Source organism: Doryrhamphus excisus, chromosome 2 (genome assembly GCF_030265055.1).
Source record: "Doryrhamphus excisus isolate RoL2022-K1 chromosome 2, RoL_Dexc_1.0, whole genome shotgun sequence".
Classification (NCBI taxonomy): Eukaryota; Metazoa; Chordata; class Actinopteri; order Syngnathiformes; family Syngnathidae; genus Doryrhamphus; species Doryrhamphus excisus.
This window is the reverse complement of record NC_080467.1, coordinates 19,983,840-20,004,639: the sequence shown is the minus strand read 5'-3', so window position 1 is coordinate 20,004,639 and position 20,800 is coordinate 19,983,840. Positions and strand designations below refer to the sequence as shown.

The 20,800-nt window shown below is 40.5% G+C and overlaps 1 protein-coding gene across 2 annotated transcripts in view; it reads right to left on the bottom strand.

The window, feature by feature from the left end:
• Positions 1–20,800, bottom strand: part of si:dkey-112m2.1 (transmembrane protein 132C) — a 144,705-nt gene that overhangs the window by 47,648 nt on the left and 76,257 nt on the right. For both annotated transcript variants that reach the window (XM_058056307.1, XM_058056315.1), the window contains one exon: positions 1,835–1,978. In XM_058056307.1, coding sequence (XP_057912290.1) covers positions 1,835–1,978 — 144 coding nt within the window. The remainder of the gene's footprint in view (positions 1–1,834; positions 1,979–20,800) is intronic.

Here is a 20,800-nt window from a genome sequence, read left to right as displayed (position 1 = left end):
CAGTTGTTCAATCCATTAGGACTAAAGCTGCATTCACACTCCAGTGTGAAAAAAATAGGACAATTATTTTGAAAATCCGTGTAAGTGGAGCAGCTCATGACAATGTTCCACCACTCCTGCGATGACATCCACCTCCTTGCACCTCAAAACAAAAACCTTGCCCTCTTCTTAATCTTCTGCGCAAAATATTTTGTTTCGGAATATGTTGTGGATGGCTGCACGGCGGTCAAGTGGTTAGCACGCAGACATTACAGCTAGAAGACCCGAGTTCAATCCCACCCTCAGCCATCTCTGTGTGGAGTTTGCATGTTCTCCCCGTGGGTTTTCGGGTACTCCGGTTTCCTCCCCCATTCCAAAAACATGCTAGGTTAATTGGCCACTCCAAATTGTCCATAGGTATGAATGTGAGTGTGAATGGTTGTTTGTCTATATGTGCCCTGTGATTGGCTGGCCACCAGTCCAGGGTGTACCCCGCCTCTCTCCTGAAGACAGCTGGGATAGGCTCCAGCACCCCCGCGACCCTGGTGAGGATAAGCAGTAGAAAATTAATGAATGCTGAATTGAATTTGTCCTGAAGAAACCTAAAAGCAGAGGCTTTTGTTGGCGTCAAATTACCATATCAATGTTTGAGGAAGTCTTTTGTTGCCCAGATAATGTCAAGACTAAATCCCAGGTTCAACGTGATATGACCTTCATCCCAATAGTCCTGTACTGTGTGACTCGTTTGGTGTCCCCGCGGGGTCGGTGAGGCAGATGCCAAAAAAAAAAAAAAATGACAGACTACCTATCATTCATCACTGTCGTCAACCGGAAACCCCGGAGAGCATCGGAGCAGTCAGGTTGCGCTACTTCCTGTGCATATTTCCCATTAATAACAAACCATACACAAGTTATTGAATGTGAAGTTGAAGAGAAAAAACGATGGGTCATTGTGACGGAGCTGCCAATCCTCCCTCACTGATCAGGTGTTTGCCCCGCCGTCACCGTCATTCTTTCTATTTATGTACTTAGTTTCCTTCCATTTACATACATTTTGGTTAATACTTTAGTTATATTACATTTGTTTGCCAGTGAATCCGTTAATTGCCACTTTAGTTAGTTAGTTTTTCCCATCAGTTCCTCCTCTCTTCGAGGTGATTGGTTGCGGCACAATCATGGAGGCGTGGCCATGTGAGTGCACCTTGATTGGACTCTCCCAAGTGTCACCTGGGGAAGGGGGGGGGGGATTAACTGTGTAGTTTATGTTTGTAAATGTAGGTAAATGTAATGTAGGGGTTAAAATATACAGAAAATTAAACCTAAATGAAGAATACTGAAAAAAAGGTGTTTTGAAGATGTAAATAGAGATGTACCTTTTTATAGGAATTGAATCACCCTCTCATTGGGGATTTATGGTTGGGCTCGGACTAGGAAAAGGGACCTGGGAGAATTGTTTGGGGGTGGGAAAATGCTGTTGGACTGTCCTGTAAAATAAATCTGGTGTACATTCCAGATGCTATGGCTTTCCTGGACTAGTAAGAGGCCATTTTCCAAATAAAGAAATTTCCAGTTGGGGTCTCGAGATTCATACATGCAAATCAGAAGGTGTTGCCAGATGACTTCTAGTTGGGTTATCTAGTGGACCGACTGACCGATGACCATGTGTGCAGGCAAACTAGGTGATACTTTGGGTACAAAACGATGACAAGTCATATTTTCATCATCAGGCCATAGAATTAAAGCCGAACTCGTTCTCTCGCAAACTGAGCAACCTGCCTTGTCATCGTTCTGCAAGATGTTCTCTTGGCATTTCGGTATCTCATATCGATTGTTTTGGTAGGTCAGTCAGACGTACCTTTGACCAAAGCTGTTCTCCTTCCTTCGACAGTGCAGAGTGACAACTCTGTGACCTTCACTTCTGACATCCTGACTCACTGTCCACACCACGGGGTTACTGGCTCTGGCCCCCAGGAATGCCACTCCGTCCTTCAGCTTCACCCTGGAAAACACAGCAGTTCACCGCGTCAAGACAAAATGCATTAAAAGAGACATCTCATTCCACCGAGAGGCCTCCTGTGACATTGTCTCTCAGAGTCTTTAGTTCTTCACCTTCCTGAAGCTGAGCATTGTGTCAGAATAATGCTTTTAGTGGACACTGCTTGAATGAGAGCACAACTCTGCATCACACACACACACACACACTAACTAAGCGAGGTAGACATTAAGTCAGCAGTTACACATACATTTGATCCAAAAAAAAAACCTTAGTTCCTTCAAAAAAAGTTGCAAACTGCAGCCAAAAATTCTTTCTACTCTTGGATGAAATCCATTTTTGAGAACATGACTGAACAAATCTCAAATGCTTTTATGAAGCCTTTATGTAATGTTAATTAGGTTATTCATTCAGTAAAAGGAAAGCTGGCTGATATAATATGAAAGAAAAAAAACACTCAGGCCATAATGACAGTGGATCATAACTATAATTTTGGTTTGGACATGTTGTGTTTAAAAAACTAATTATTGGCTAATGCAGCAATAGACCATATTATTTCATTTCTTTATTTTGTGGGTGATTAATATGCACTTTTTAAGTTACATGTAAGTTGATTTCTGAAAATGGTATCATGGTGTCTTGGTTTTTGTACACTGTGTTAAGTTATTGTACAGCTAAACAGCACACTTGGAAATATAATTCTTTATAAAACGTACTTTGTGTTAATATTTTGGGGTGTCTGGAATGGATTAATTTGATTTCCACTAGTTCTTATAGGAGGAATATTCAGTTTAAGTATGTTTCGGGTTCTGGTTTGCTTTTGTAAAAAGGATTAAGGATGAAAACCAAGGTTCCGTTGTAAATGACAACATAATTAAAGTTGAATGTTTAACCATAGGCCGAGTGGTTGGGAGACCCCCGTTCGATTCCCCCCTCTGCCATCTCTGTGTGGAGTTTGCATGTTCTCCCCGTGCATGCGTGGGTTTTCTCCGGGTACTCCGGTTTCCTCCCACATTCCAAAAACATGCCAGGTTAATTGGCCACTCCAAATTGTCCATAGGTATGAATGTGAGTGTGAATGGTTGTTTGTCTATATGTGCCCTGTGATTGGCTGGCCACCAGTCCAGGGTGTACCCCGCCTCTCGCCCGAAGACAACTGGGATAGGCTCCAGGACCCCCGCGACCCTCGTGAGGATAAGCGGTAGAAAATGAATGAATGATTGAATCATGTATAACCTTACAGACCCATTTCATTTTCCAAAATCATGATACCATAGCGGGGCGGCACGGCGGTCATGTGGTTAGTGTGCAGACCTCACAACTAGTAGATCAGGGTTCAATTTCACCCTCGTACTCCGGTTTCCTCCCACATTCCAAAAACATGCTGGGTTAATTGGTGACTCCAAATAGGCTCCAGCACCCCCGCGACCCTCGTGAGGAAAAGGCGGTAGAAAATGAATGAATGAATGAATGAATGAATGAATGAATCCATAGCATAAGAACCTTGCCTGGATTCATAAATCCAAAGAACATCGAATTTCAGTTAGCTTGTTGTGAAACAATCTGACTTTGCATGATGTCATTTCTACTTTCTTTTACTTCCAATTCCACATTGCTCGTGTTTAGACTGCTGCCACGAAAGGGCAGGATATGCGGGCAAAAGATGGAAGAGACAGGTGAGGCAGACATGATGGAGGATAGCCGCAATGTACGGAGAATGAAGATAGAGTGTTGTTTTCAGCAAAAAACAATGGTGGGTATTTCCCCCGCTATAATTGGAGTCTGTCCTTATTCGGAAAGAGCATAAGGCCTGTAAAAGTCGAATAACAACCTTAGCGTAAACAGAGCATAATGATATACTGTACATCTCGTATATGTATATATATGTACATGTGTACCGTTTATACAAAGTTGTACGGCCGCCTTTAGACGACCACAGTCCCCACATTCTCTGTGTGAAACCTCGTTTCTTTGATGCTATCCGGGCGACGGTGGCCGTAATAACTGATGTGCTGCTCACCGCTCCTGACGGACGAGATAAAACGTTGTTGGTGTGGAAGAGGGCGAAAGCGCTGATTGCCGTCTAGCCTCTTCTTTCTTTTCCCCTTCCTGAGTCGAAAGAGCAAAGTAATCACAGACTCACAAAAGTAGCTTTGACCAAGGACTACAAAGCGGCCGATAATCTAAAGATCTAAAGTGCTCTTTTAACTAAATCTTTTGGAGTCAGATGCATTCTGACTTCTTATGCACATCAGATGTGTTGACGGTGAAAGTGGTTGGCGTGAGAGCACAAGTATCTGCTGTAGGGATGTGCAAAACAACCAATTAGTCCATTAAGGGTGTGCTCGCACTAGGCCATTAGTACCCTGTTGGACTTTGGTGCGGGTTCTCCATCCTGTTGGCTTGTGTTTTATTATTTCCACTATTATTTCCAATCTTATTTCAGATTGTTTTGATTGATTAAGTGTTTACTTCCATGAACTGCAAAACGAAAAAGTGTAGTGCACTAATTGGTTGCAACCAGCAGAGGTGCTGTCAACTTGTTTGCCATCTAAAGAAGAAGAAGAACATGAGGTCAGTTATTGGAAGCTGAGTGCCTGTGAGAAGTTGCAACCCTGGTAAAATACTCAATCATTTGTACTTTGTAATAAGGTTCATATCTATAAAAAAAAAAAAAATAACAGCACAAAGAGGAAAACAAATAGACTACTTTCTTTTCATTCCGAGCATGTTGGGGCACTGATTATGTTCACGCTGAACAGAAAGAACAAACTATCATTGTAATTGCACAAAACCAACATGGCACAAGCGATTGCAATTATTTTTGTTAATTGTGGAAAATGTCGGACTCGGCTGGGCCAATTTGATGAATCAAATAATCTTTAAACATTCAAAAACGAAAAACAGCGCAAACAATAATTTTAATGGTACAAAACAGCACACAATCTATTTTGGTTGGATTTGGAGCAAATGGGGTAGGTTGACCTTGGAATATGAATACCAAAAACACAAAATCTATCATTTTTACAGCACAAAACAGCACATACAAAGCAGAAAATAATGACATTACTTTGGTTTAATTTTGAGCATTTTGCGGGGCAGATTACGCACTTAAATATTTAATAACCTAAACTGTATGACAGCACAAACAATCATTTTTATTTGCACAAAAGCACACAAACTATTGTGACTATTTTGTTTATTTGAGAGAAAATAAGGGACTATCACTTACTGTAATCTGGCAGTGTGGAAACATAAATAGTGGGAGTTTACCAAGGCTAGGCAAATTGGCACACAGGGAAACCAGTAAGCTGTCAGTGCTTTATTTTGTTTACTTCAGTATTTTTATTTCCACCTCAATCTTAACTGCCAACGTTTGTGGTTACCTAGCATTTATTGTTTAAGGATGCATTTTTTTTTTACGAGTGAATGACCAGTGAAGCTAAAATGGGAACAGGAGGGGCAAGGCCCAAATGAGGAACAACTTAGAAAAGATGCTGAATGTGAACAGTCTTTGCCAAAATATCCCAAAACCGGGTAAACAGCCAAGAGATTGACGCCGGTGAGCAAGTGATGTGTGACAGGCTGCCTCATTGTACGCCTGTGAAGTGAGAGATATTGAAAGACGAGCAGGAAAAAAACACTCGTATGAAAAATGGATATCCATGTCAGTGTCATCTACAGGCAAAAACAACATTTCTCTATTGTGACAGAACAAGCCAAGCATGGGCAGCCAATGATCATAAGCTCTAAATTACCAAATGGCACGTCGTAATGAGATTGGCCGCTCTAATATGATTATTGGCGAGGGCGGGCGGAGGCAGCGGCAATAAAGGGGACGGAATTTGAAGGGGGGGGTCGCGCTTTTCACACATATCAGCACCCGAGGTCGCTTGATTAATTTCATGAAAAGCTGCATCAGTGGGATGAGTATTTACAGACGAGATGAGCTTGTCAGAAAAGACAGTTTCCGCCATCTTCCCCAGTAATGACACACGAGGATGGCAGCTGCCCAAATAATAAGACAAGTCACCTTGCTCTCAGGCATGGTTCTCACACGCCGAATGAAATACCTGTGCACATTAATATTAATGCACCGTACACAGCAGGAAATGAAATGGAATATAAACAATTACTTATAAAGTGAAAGACAGACAAGGGATCTTGCATGCAAATAGCAACATATACAGGTTTTGCCTCATTTGAAGCACTTATACATACACAAAACAGTCTTTAATACTAACAATTATCAATATTCTGCAACTCTTGACAAATAATTGTCTTGGGATATGTGAAAAGAACATTTGCATTATTATGATTACTTTGGTAAAATAGCATTAGGGGCTCTCAGCATTCACGCAAGGATCAGAAATAGAAGCATAATGGTTTCCACATGATAACATATCATTACACAAAGCAATACTGGAGACCAGAGAGAACCAGATATCTTCAAAGCACTCACAAACATCCTCAAACACAAACCTTGCCCGGTGTCTCTATCTGATATAAAGTTAACACACTGGCACAGACTAGGTCGGCAGATCTAGCTGCCCTTTAGTAGAGATAAATGGAAGTGAGAACAATTGCTCTCATATCTGCTCGGCCACAAAGAAACCACTTTCGGTTCCTACATCAGCGGGTGACTCCGGAAAAACGTAGAGATGAACGAGGGCACAACTGCTGCCTCTAGCATGTAGCGATATAGACCGGCTGCAGCACATCCGCATACAATATGATTTTATTCATGGGCATCTTTACTTAAGCAGCTCCCTCAGAAATGAGGTGAAATGACAAAATAACAGACTATAACGTTTATTTGATTGAAATATAATCCATTCAATGTTGAGGAGAAAAAAAAAAGCCACACATACGCTACTGCTCAAAAGTTTGGGATCACTTGCAAATTTCTTTGTTTTCCAAAGAAAAACAAATTTTCATGCATTTCACAAAAATTTTCATCCATTTCACAAACAATTAAAATGAATCGGATGATTTTCAAAGAAGCATCTACATTTTTGCATAGAGGCCTACTATCAACAACTGTCAGTCCTCTGTGTCAATCTCCTGGTATGGCTGCTAATCCAAGTTCATCATTTTATAAGGCTAATAGATTATTAGATAACCCATCTAAAAATCTAACGAAAACTAAAATCTCTTACCATGCTGTTAACTACTCCCTTCAGAGACCAGCAAACTGGGTCTAACAAGGACAGAAAAACGATGCACAACTGTGCAAGAAGACAAATACTAAATATTATCACATACTACAGTATTAATTGGCCCTGTACCCTAGAAAGCGCCCATGAATGATACGGGAAAAGGCCCAAATGATACTGTGTCAAAGCCCAGGGCAGTGATACTGATAAAATATAGAGTTTAACCATGTCCAGTATCAGCCCCTGTAGCTGTCCACTCAGAGCGCGCTGCTCTGGTATCGTACCCGTGAAACAACCAATCAGAGAACAGCGCACGAGCGTGAACACACACTATAAATATTCCTCGTGCTTCTCCAGTCACCAAAAAACCCAAACTTGATTAATGGAACTTTAATTGTCAGACATTGATAAGATAAGACTGTTGATAAAATATTATTGTTGAAATATTTTTTGTAATTATTGTGTTTACACTGTTTAGATATAATACATGTAATAAACTGAACATTTTCTGGAAACAAAATGGTCTTTTGATTAAATAGTACGTGATAATAAGCTCATGATTAAATAGTATGTGATAAGTTGTATGTGATAATAAGAGACCTTCGGTCTCGAGCTGATACTGACACTTGGGGGCATGATACCTGGCCTGATACCAGACAAACCATGTGATAACCTATAAGTACCCGTCAAACACCAGGGTCAGTATCAACAGTTAAGAGGCGACTTCAGGATGCTGGACTTCATGGCAGGATTGCCAAGAAAAAGCCATATCTCAGACTGGCCCAAAACAATTTCCAAGTGATTCCAAACTTTTGAGCGGTAGTGTATACGTACATGATTAGGCAACCAGACGTCAGGTCACAGGTTGTAGCACACGGGGGGGGGCAAACAGGAAGACACACAGTGAAATCAGAGCTAAAATGGCATTGGGAATTGAAAATGCTCATGACAATGGGCAATGCAGAAATGTCAACCAAGTCATCTCCATGGTTGCATGGTTGACAACAGTCAAGCAAATGAGTAAAAGCGTCGATATGATTGAAACCATTTGTTAGTCAATTAGTAGTTATAGGCTGGGAGTATTTCAGGCTGACACAAACAGATGCGGAGATAAAGACCGGGCTAATCCAATTAATGAGTCTCAGGCTCTTCCTCCCATTATCAAGGGTAGTTAAAAGTGCTGGTGCGTAGCAATGCAACCACAAAAAACCAAGGACAAGATTAATACTATCAGATTGAAGAGAGCACACCGGGCAAAACACCTACGTATGCTTGTTGTACTTCAGAGTGGAGGTTCCAAGCTTTTGTCTGCTTCCCTTCCATGATTCTTCAACTCATCTGTCAATCTCTGACAATCAACGGAGCAACTGTCCTTCATGCGGTCGACATGCCAACCGCAGCTCTCCAGGGGTTTGTCGTAGGACCCGATGAAGTCAAGGGTATTTGATGAAAAATAAACAGACCACGCTATGGCAACCTATGATGGACGAAGCTGAAAGAATGTACCCGTTTTTATGAAACAGAATTTTCAAAAATAACATCTTTCAACATAAAAAAATACATATTTCATATGATGACTGTACTAGAAGTGATATTTGGTCGCAGCCGAACTCTCCAATGATGATTGAGGCTGGAAAGGGTCAAGAGCGACTCTTCTAGCCAAGGACAAAGACCATATTAAATGAAGTCCCAAAAGTCCAGCTTTGACTCCAATGTGGAATGGAGAGAGACGGTCTCATCACAGAGGCACCAAACACTCGACAAAATTACAAGTGGCTGGATAAGAACAGTAGTCTCAGATTAACTTTTGCCAGGCAGTACATTTGATTGGGATATTTTGCTGCCTAAAAGCCTGATGCTTCATTTCCATCAAACAGTATACGTGGATATGCATCTTTTGTCATATCAAGGCTCCAGGTACGCATGCTGAAACCCTGTGTTATGTTGCATAGGGGTTGGCAACCCGCAGGTGTGAAGCCAAATGTGCCCCTTAAGCCTCCTTTTGAGGCACATTTGGGGGGAATGTTAGTGTTTAGTGTCGGCCGATCAAACGGAACATCCATGAGCTTTTCTGCAAAAACACAAATGCATGTAGGACATAGACATCGACTTTCTTTATTGTCATTGCACAATAACACAGCAGTGAAATTGCCAACGAAATGTCGTTGCCTGGCTCCCGTGTAATAATAAATAATAAATAATAATGTGGAGAATAAATAGATGACATCAAATATGAACAACAATGTACAGCATAAACAGTAATTTGTACAAATAATTTAAATAATTTAGAATAAATAACAATAATTTAAAGTTTTGGTTGTGCGTGTAGGCAGGTAGAGGGGCTTATTTGGCACTGAGCAGTCTGATGGCCAGGGGGACGTAATTATCCTTATAATGTTTAATACATATCGTTGTTACACAGTAACTGTATATCAAGGGGTCTCAAACTCAATTTACCTGGGGTTACCTGCTCAGGTAAAAAAAAAAAGGATTTATTTATTTTTTTTTTTCAGTGCTTTGTTTTCCAGTTTTCCACAAGAAAAGTTCTGATAAAACATTCCACTGTTCTCAAATAAGATGAAAATATAATGAAATCAAAATAAAGAAAAACATCAATCAGTAATAAATAAATAAAACAAAAAAAAAACAGCAAATAAGAGAAATGTAAGCAACCACAAATACTAGTTGGTGGGTAGAGAAATTATATATTTTTTCAGATTCAAATTAACAGTATTAACAGTTATTTAATCTTCAACATGAACATTAATGAAACATAACCATTTTACCCAATTAACAAGTTAGCATCGTTACATCTGGGAGCAGCGTCGTAACTTGCAAAATGGCGTGAATTGTGTCCGGTGTGCACACAGCTTCAAGCTGTCATTTCCGGGTACATGATAGCATCCATATCAAACTTGCGCGGGCCGCACTAACATTAAACTTTCATATCAACGTGGGGGCCTCAAACTAGCGTCGGCTCGCGGGCCATGTGTTTGAGACCCCTGCTGTATATTGTTTGCAAACAAGGTCATGTTTTATTGAAGAAACTGAGCGGATGACAGAGAAAAGTCCTCACCGGCGCTGACTAGCCTTGACTCCTCAGAAATCACTATTTTCCATTCTCGTGTGTTTGGACCCGATTGAACCGTGAAGCAAATGGATGTTTGAACACAGCACGGATGCATGGAAATGTGTGTGATATTGAACGTTTCGTTCTAATGGATGAGAGGAACATCATTATTTCTGCAGTGAGTTTTCATTAAGTGAAATGGTATTTGACAAAGACGATACAATGAGCTGACGTACGTATACTAGAATATCTAGTCCAGGGGTGCTCACACTTTTTCAGCATGCGAGCTACTTTTAAAATGACCGAGTCAAAATGATCTACCCACTACAAAAATGCAAAACATCTATTTATTTTCAAATGTATTGAGGATTATTTGTACGTACAATGTATGTTGATGTACCTTACATAACCAAATGAGCCAATATTGCAAAACACACATAATTAACTATTAACATTTTTTGTAATTACCTGAGCCAGGGATGCATAGTCCGGACAGTAGCTGCTGATAGCCAGCCTCAAGCACACTTCCAAATGTTTATCAGTCATGGATAATATCCGTATCATAATATCCGTATAATATTCCATATCCGTATGGAAGTGATATGTTTTTTGCCTTTTTACTTGGTCCAGTTTTTGCCTTTTTACTTGGTCCAGCTCCTTCACTCATTTTAGTGACCATAAACTTTAGCGAGGGCTTAAAATCTCGCAATTCGCCGACTAGCTTAGCACTTTGCATCGCTGTTTACGCATGAGCGGTGACCTAAAGGTCAAAATTCAGTTGTCATCTGACTGGTTGTCCTGTATGTCAATCAAGTAACGGGGATGGATGATAGGCTGACATCGTAAGTTCTGCTGCACTTAGAGACGTTGTTTGATTTGATTGGTCGCCCGAAGGGCAACATTCAGTTGTCATCTGAATGGCTGCCCTGTATATCAATCAAGTGACGGCATTGATGCTGGGATGATATTTTTTTAATGTCACGCCGCGATCGACCAGCGATCGACCAGTACCACCTCCGCAATCGACCGGTAGATCGCGATCGACTTAATGAGCACCCCTGATCTAGTCTAACTAATGTTATATCATGATAAATATTGATGCAATTAGGTTAGTAGTAGAAATGATCAGTAAAGGTTTACTCACAAGTAGTCACCTCCTTTGGATATTTCAGACTTTTATAAATGAAATCAAGGTCAAAGTAATTTGGTAACTATTAAGAATATATAACACGTGTTTGCTTCAACCCCTTGAAAGTGACCTAATTCAGCAGAGATCCGACCAGATGATCCCTGTAGTGTCATTGTTAGTGAAATGGAGTTGATCTGAGTGCAGTTAATGTGTGTCAAGTGATTGTAGTATGCAAACATCTGTGTCTGGGGGGGGATCAGTTTCTTGATTGTTGGCGTCCCTGCTACAATACAACATGAAGACGAAAAGGAATTGAACAGTTCAAGACAGAAGATTACCACGGAAGGTTCAGTTAAACCCATTCATGTTAATCGATGGTGGAATGGACCATCAACGGATCTGTATCCGGACCGAGGTCCGCCATTCTGGCTGGATGAAACACTAGCCACGTTTACATGAGGAGTTTTTCTCTTTCCGAATGGAATGTTTCCAAATGACCTTTCCAAAAACAATGGTATACATGGAAAGGAATAATCCAATCTCTTGTCTACATGCGCCGCTATAATCAAACAGAATAGTCAATGGGGCATGCCCAGTAAAACGTAAACATCAACATCACTTGATACCGACTTCCCCGAGTTTTTCTTTCACTTGTTGGAATAACTCCGTATTGCCAGTTTTTCCTTCGTCCAGTCTTGAAATTAGTTTGGATCAAAAAACTTAAAACTGAAGAACGTCTGGAGCTGCGTGTTACGTCATATCTGAGCATGCGCTGAAAGAACGCACCTGGGATAAATTTAAACAGGAAAAGATCAAATTCAATCTTGCTAATATTTTATAATTAAACTCGGGACATGTTTTATATAGATGTATATTTTCTTTTTTAATAAAACTGGACTTGTGAATGGCGTATAGAAGTGTTTAGATTCTGTTCCACAGATGGCGGTAATGCACACGAAAGCTGCTTGCCAACCGCCAATAAACAACAGAAGAAGAAGAACGCACCCTGACAACGTTCCGTTTGAGCGGGTACGCGATACCTCAATCGGATTGGGGAAAGGAATATTCCACCCCTGTGAATCCGATTATATATTCATTCGAAGTAACATGTTTCTTTCGAAATGAGGTGTATACAAAGGTTACATTCTTGCCATTTGAGCAAATAAACCGAATGCAATTGGACCATTTGGGTCCATGTATACGTGGCTATTGTGTAACACCAAAGACCAAACAAGACAACTAGCCCAAACATTCAGCAAACCTACACGCAACCTGTTCAAAGCCAACAAGGCAAAGGTTCTAGAGTGGCCAAATCAAAGGCCAGAATTCAATCCAATTGATAATTTGTTGGACTTGCTCTCACCCATCCCAGCAAGGAACCTGACAAAGTCTGAGCTGTTGTGCAAGGAGGAATTGGGGGGAAATCGCAGTGTCCATATCTGTCAGCACATTCCCAAAGACTCAGTGTTGTGGTCCATGGACTAAACACTGACCTGAAGGGGGTGAATACTTACTGTCATTTACTCAACATTATATATTTGTAATTTATTGACACACTTTTCCAACATGAAATTGGCTTTTTTTCTAAATTTTCGTCAAAAAAAGCCAAACTACATTGACCTTGGTTTCATTTCTAAAAGAAATAAAAGGCTGAAACATCAAAGGAGTGTGAATACGTTTGCAAGGCACCGTCTGCGTCTGTGTTGATCATCATCACTTTCAAAAACGGATCTTTAAAGCAAAGTGAATACCGCACTGACAATGTTATGCTTGCCGCTTTAAACCAACGATATTTATGCTATGAAATAGTACTACACTGCGTTGTTGACACTTTAATAAAGGTTTTATGATAATGTATAATTTATAATGGAACCAATTAATTCACTTCATAGCATTCGGCTGTTTGAAATTAGAACACCTTATAAATCAACCAGCCTCACAAAACGGATTGTGTCTGACTTTGGACCGCCCTATAAGACGTGAATATTGTTTCTATTCTGCACAAGTAACCACATATATATATTGTAATGACATTGACTTATTACCAGAAATGGTAGATTGAAGAAAACAAATGACTGGAAATGAAGTATTCAAAGACGGTACACAGAAAATTCAAGTATATTGTTGTTTTAATGTCCTAAAGCAATCTGTCTCCAAATGAAAACTTAAAATAGTCCAGGCCAAACTTTGGCAAAAAAAACATTTTCCAGTGAAGAAACAAACAGATGGCTATTGACTGAGATGACAAGGAGATTTATGTGTGTGCGTGGATGTTCAGAATGAGAGCAGCCCAACGGGATGATGACACAGTGGGGTGTGACAGTGAACTCCCCCTCCCTCCCAGCTTGGCTCTACAGATATATACTGTATATATATGGCCTATACCCCCCCCCCCCCCCCACACACACACACATTTTCAGCATCTATTTGAAAAAACATGAAATAACATTATCAGTCCAGCAGTCTTGTGGCCAACATGTAGGATGCTGATCCTATTTAACATTATGGGATTTGGAGGCCATGCCGAGGATTTCAGATTATGTCATACAAATTTTGGAAATGTGTGTCAATATGACTTTTTTTGGTTCGAAATGTGCTCCAGCAGTTGACTCCAAACTTTTTAAATTCACTTTAATGCCGGGTATCATGAACTTCCTCTCCATGCTGCCGTGGATTAGTGGAGGGAATGAGGTCACGTCACTGGCAGACATGCTTTTAGCAACTGTCCAAATCATTAGGTACACCAGTGATCCATTACAAGACCTATATGATGACAACACGGCTGCACGGTGGTTGAGTGGTTAGCGCGCACGCCTCATAGCTAGGAGACCCGAGTTAAATCCCACCCTCTGCCATCTCTTTGTGGAGTTTGCATGTTCTCCCCGTGCATGCGTGGGTTTTCTCCGGGTACTCCGGTTTCCTCCTACATCCCAAAAACATGCTAGGTTAATTAGCCACTCCAAATTGTCCATAGGTATGAATGTGAGTGTGAATGGTTGTTTGTCTATATGTGCCCTGTGATTGGCTGGCCACCAGTCCAGGGTGTACCCCGCCTCTCGCACAATGACAGCTGGGATAGGCTCCAGCACCCCCGCGAGGATAAATAATAAATAAATGAATGACGACAAGAAACTTTTGAGTGACACATTCATGTAGTAGTGTGCAGTGCAACCGACTACAAAAAACTACAATATTTTCACCCACCAACTCAGTATTTAATTAGTTATTGCAAAGAATGATTAATTGGGGAGACAGAGCCTTCTCCATCGCTGCCCCCACTCTCTGAAACTCTTTGCCCCACTCACTCCGTGCTTGCCCTGACCTTCCCACCTTCAAAAAACAACTCAAAACCCACCTCTTTAAATCTTTTTTTAATGTCTAACCTTTTATATCTGACTGCTGTGCCCCGCCCCGCTTTTTTAACTGTGTGTTAACCAATGAATGTTGTATTTTGGTGTGTCTTTTATTCTGTTTACTTGCTCTATTCAACTTCATTCTTTTGTAAAGTGTCTTTGAGTATCTTGAAAAGCGCTATACAAATAAAATGTATTATTATTATTATTAATTGTGTTATATTTGGACTTTTATGACTGACAACTGACTATTATGATGTGTAACGGCAGATTTTTCTATAGCTCTCATCCAATGTTGGGAAAACCACAAAGTGATGCAACACAGGAACAATACATGTCGGATGAAGGGAAAGAATCACAGAATACCTTAAACGGGACCTATTATGTTTTTTCCACTTTTCTGACCTATAAATGTAGTTAGAATGTTGTATTCTCATGTTAAACAATGCCTAAATTTCAGAAGTTTAGGATGGCTCAAAATACTCGCTTTCAAAAGGCGTGGTGAAACTGCCCCTTTGTGATGTCACAGAGGGCCAGACTTCCTTATATGGATGTGTCTCCAAGCTCTGCTACTCTGTTTACTTGCTAGCAAAGCCACACTTGTTTACAATTGCAAAACGCCACCATCAGGCATATTATAAGATGTAATACTGACAGTGTTTTGTTGTATTTGGCCATTTTAAGCATTATTTCCTTCTTGTGTGTGCGGCGCTGTGATCTAGACTCAGTGTCACTGCACCAGAAAAATAGTTTTTCGGTGTTAGCTCTTGCAATAACAATGTCGCTGTTTGGTTAATATGCCGGTCCTGTTATGCAAATGGAACATAGTTAGTATTTTTTTACCATTATGTGCCTTGTTAGCGGCCTCATGCTGTTTTTTTCCACTTTTGTTGTATATATTTATTTACATTTCCCTCATTTACATTCCCTTAAATAATGCATAATTGAAATGGGCACTTTTGGGGTTATTTAGCCTTGGTGGGGCTCGGTTCTTTACTTATTTGAGAATGATTGATACCAAAGTAGAATATGTTTTATACTACTACTGTAGTTTTCCCACTTCCACTTTGTGGGTGGACATTGTCGATAATATTGTTTTTGTATTTGCCATCTTAGTTGTCACACTGTCGACCATTGGATCTCTTTGGCACAAATGTCACAACATGGAGGTACACAACACATCAGAGTGAGACCTGGTTTCACTCTGATGTGGTTTTGCTTGTTGCCAGGTCTTTCTAGCTTCACTCGCAATTCATCAGGACCACTGAATGACTTATGGTAACATTTGACCCCTGAACCTGAGGGCCAGGCGGGACCCCTGCAGGTTCGTAACACCCATCAGCAATTCTGTCAGTGAGACAATAAATCACTTGGAGATGCTATCAGGACTGAGCAAGCATCCTCTGTGATATTTATTTAACTTGCACTCAATCATCTGCCCTGATAATGAAGAAGCATAATGAATAAGCAACCATTTCCAATTTTGAGATCGTAATGTTAAAATTGTTCCGAAAGCTCAATTAAAGCACACAGTGTTGTAATCAAAAACGTGCAGCACCTTTTAAACATATTTAACATAGAAAGGGAAGTCTTCTGGCTAATAGATGTGTTTTAGGAAATTATCAGACACACAGGCACCCCCCCCCCCCCCCACACACACACTCATAAATGGGCTGCAGCAATGACTTTATTAAGTTGTTTGATTTTTTTTCCCTCCTCAGATTAAATGATCTAAAAATAATGCGCAAATTAATAAAGCCCTTTAAGGCATCTTCATAATTGGGCTAAACATTTTAATTTGACTCGATAATTCTCTATGGTGCAGTTGTATGGGCCACACAGTCGGAACAACTGACAGCATCATTACTAATCCACATGTCTCATCCAACTTCGGGTTTATAACATTTGCTACAATTTGTCCCCCTCCCATTCTCAGCTTAGACCGTTTGCCCCCCTTCTGCGTCCGTCCAAATATAGGATCAGAACCAGATTATCTGTTCAACCTAAATTTGCAACATGAGTTTCCACAAAATGTCTTCAATTTGGCATGTTTTTTTTTTGTTTTTGTTTTTTTAAGCAAACAACACAAATAAGGAGTTCCTACATGTGTCACCATTCTACATGAAAGATGATTGTTTTGCTTAAACTGGAAATGGTTCACATCAGGATTGGGAATGATGGGCAACATTCCAAAAAAAGTGTAGTTCCCCTTTACATCTTCTAAACATAAGACGTAAAACCTTTTGGTAGAGATAGTAAAGTATGTATTTGACATGCACACACACACACACACACAAGCAGTCTGAGTAGTTTATTGAGGAACACTGAGGTGCATTTGCAGCTAAAACTGTTCAGGTGTGATCCGTAAAATATATCTACCAGTGCATTAGCCTCATTTGGACTTCATTATGTGCATCAGTGGGCTCCAATACTTACAGGAGATGGGGGGGCAATGGACCCGAGTCGTAAGTTGTGTGCAGGTAAAATGTGGGTGTGAGTGAGTGTGTGTGATGAGGAGGGGGGGGGGGGGCGCTAAGGATGACTTGAGGTTTAAATAACGGACTCAGATCAGGGTGCAGTGAAATACTATTTCCTAGCTACAATAGAGCTGTATGTTTGTTTTCAAAATCACACAATAGGTTAGCACGCAGACCTCACAGCTAGGAGACCCGAGTTCAATTCCACCCTCGGCCATCTCTGTGTTTTCTCCGGGTACTCCGGTTTCGTCCACATTCCAAAAACATACTAGGTTAATTGGCCACTCCAAATTGTCCATAGGTATGAATGTGAGTGTGAATGGTTGTTTGTCTATATGTGCCCTGTGATTGGCTGGCCACCAGTCCAGGGTGTACCCCGCCTCTTGCCCGAAGACAGCTGGGATAGGCTCCACCCAGGATAAGCAGTACAAAATGAATGAATGAAAATCACACTAAAAATAATAATAATTTACATATATGAATGCTGTTAATATAAAATGTATTTCAAAGTGGAATTAGTAAGACCTTGTGTTATCCTTCGAAAGAAACTAAAGTCGGTATGTGAGCAAATCATTTATTTGTATGTTGTTTGGACTGAATCAAACCAGTGCTTAAGTCTTAAGTCTGCACTTTACCCTACCCTTGGGCTGCTGTAGATCTTCTAAACTAAACTAAATATTTCCCCTTCATTTGCAACCTGTGTCAGCAAATACATTTAAGAATCTCATGCTATTTTTTTCAATACAGAAGCTAGCGCATGCTGCGACTGTCATTGGTGCCATCATAGTGCAAACAGGCAGCCTGCAATTTAGCAATCACCGTGCATGATGGTATGCTAATAGCGCCTCAAATTGAATTGTCATGCTGCAGATGACATACGGACAAAAGGATCACTCAGTCATTTACTTCGTGAATATTTTTCTTTTAATAAGGCCGGCAGTCCCCATCCATCCATTGTCTATATGTCTATAACTTCACACAGAACATGCTAACCACTTGACCACCGTGTGCCTTGGTTAATCACGGAAGACCAGTTCAACAAGCCCCAACATCCAGGATTAAATCAGTGATCAGGGAAATATAAATAAAGATCTGTGATCTGAACATCTCATATTGTAAATCACTATGGAGGCAATTGAACACTACCACAGCCGTTGTGTTTCAGGTTGTTTTGTTGCTTTACCTTAGAGGAAAACCTTGCAAATGTTTGAAAAAATCAATTGAAAAATGAGCCCAATATAGTCCCGAAAAGAAACCTTTATCTACGAATCTGCCAGTTGACCTCCAATACATCAGCCACTGTGATTCCGGTGTGCTTGAACATGAACAGGTTTTGTATTTTCATTAAGAATAAAAGCGCCTGTACTCTTGAAGAACAAATCGATTTTAAACTCTAACCTCCTACCCACTGCCAAGTTGCTGTCGGATTGCACCCAAACTTTGTCCTCCATTTCAAAAAAATCCATTTACAATTCTGAGAGACCAAAAGAGTATTTTGACCAGTAACACGATAACAAGAAAACACTACAGTCATGCAAGACATAACAAAAAAAACTCATAGATCTTTCAACTAAGCAACACAGACCAGTCCCGAGCAGAACTTCTTCATTAACGGAGGACTTCCACCTCACTCAGCTGGACTATCAACACATGGACTGTCACTGGCAGTTTGCACTGATCCTTTCATAGAGTGCTCCCTTAGGTGGCGTCATGTGTCCGTGTTCCTGCAGGACCCCCTGTGGACCTGCAAAAAAGCCTTTCTACTGCACTGCACAGTGACCATACTGAGGCTGTTTGTGCACTGCGTGCCAGGAATGACAGCAAACTCAGACAGAGGCTAAGAGAGTGTTGCAAACAGCACAGGGGTGTACACTACAACATGAGATTTTAGCCTTATTGTGTGGATTATGATTTATATTAATATAAGGGCTAGCATGACAGTGGACATGGGCTCCACCAGTGTACACAGAGTTCTTCCAACCTTAACACATTAATTCCGGTGCCCAATTACAACACTACATATATATACAATATGTACTGTATCTACAACAGCGGTGGTGTAAAAATGAATAATATGACCGTAAAGGTGACTATAGGGGTGCTAGTTCATGTCTACAGGGCTCTGATAATTGTAGAAAACAGTACTTAGAAGTCATCAACAAATTTTCTATGCTCCATCTCTTCAATATTCTTATTAATACTGAATCCTACTTCAGTGAAATCCACTTGACAATGGGTATTTGTCAGGCACAGTGCAAATGGTGATTAATCATGATGAATCAGGTTACAATGTATACGGTATTTTCTGGACTATAAATCGCCCGGGAGTATAAGTTGTGGGCCAAAAATGCATAATTAGGTCGAATAAAAACATACAAAAGGCGCACTGGAGTATAAGTCGGATTTTTTGCGGATAATTTATTTTCCAAACTACTTGACCAAAACAGACATTACGTCCTCTTGGAAGGCAAGTTCTAACAATAAAAGAATAGAGAACAGGCTGAATAGGTGTAAGATATGCTAACACAATGCTTATTCAGCTACACAAAAAATAAACATGAACAGAAAAGGTGTCCAGTGTTTATGGAACATAAATTTATAAGTCGCTCTGGAGTATAAGTCAACCTATGAAAAAAAGTGCGACTTATAGTCCTGAAAATACGGTACTTTTCAATTGAATACTAACAACTGTTTAATCATGTGTAAATGTAATAAATGCGAACAATAAAGACAATACTGGAGAAGCTGAACCTACAACTGTAAACAATGTTTGCTTGTGACATAGACACCGAGTATTTCCAGCTGGTTGAAGACTGCACAGAGCCGTAAGGAAACAGCCTGACATGTTGACCCTGCTTTTGGATGAACATGGTCCACGGCAAAGGGCCAACGCAAAAGCAGCCACAAAAGAAACTATCGTAAAAAAGGCCAAACTACTACGCTGTTGCATTTGTGTCACTTTACATGCTTGAAAAGTGAGACAAAGAGAATTAGACGGAGTCCTTGAGGCCATAACACAGCTTGTGCCCACTCAGAGTGCAAAATATAGAGCGATTGCCAACCATCCCCTACTTTGCTCCATCTTCAGGGCCAAACAGCCTTCAACGAGACGGTGAAAAAGCTGAAATAGTGGTCCAAGAACTCTCAAGCCTTTACAGAAGTATCAAAACTCCAGAGGAGCGTTGCTACATTTAGGTGAGACCCCTGCTGGGCTTTCTGAGCACCATTTGAACCTCAAGTGTTTTTGACGCCGATGGAAGAAGAGCCTTAAAAGGTGCTTCACTCCAGAGTAAAAGCTTCACCCCTTGTTCCAACTGCACTTTTTAGTACACGGAAACAAAGTCAATGAGTCACTTATCATGTGTATTTAATACCGACCCAAAACCAACTAAAGTGTTTTTAAACACTTGGAATTGATCGCCATGGTAGCAAGTGGTAGCTTCAACGACACTTAAGCAAAGTAAGATTATGACATATTTGTGACACTGAAAATTATTGTCGGTTATGGTCGTTCCTCGGTTTTCTGCATGAATTTGACGGAAAAAAACAAAAATGTTAGAAAACCCTGACAATTTTCCCCTAGGACTGTGCGGTATGCATACCCCCAGGGGTATGTTAATTGCCTTAGGGCAGGGGTAGGCAA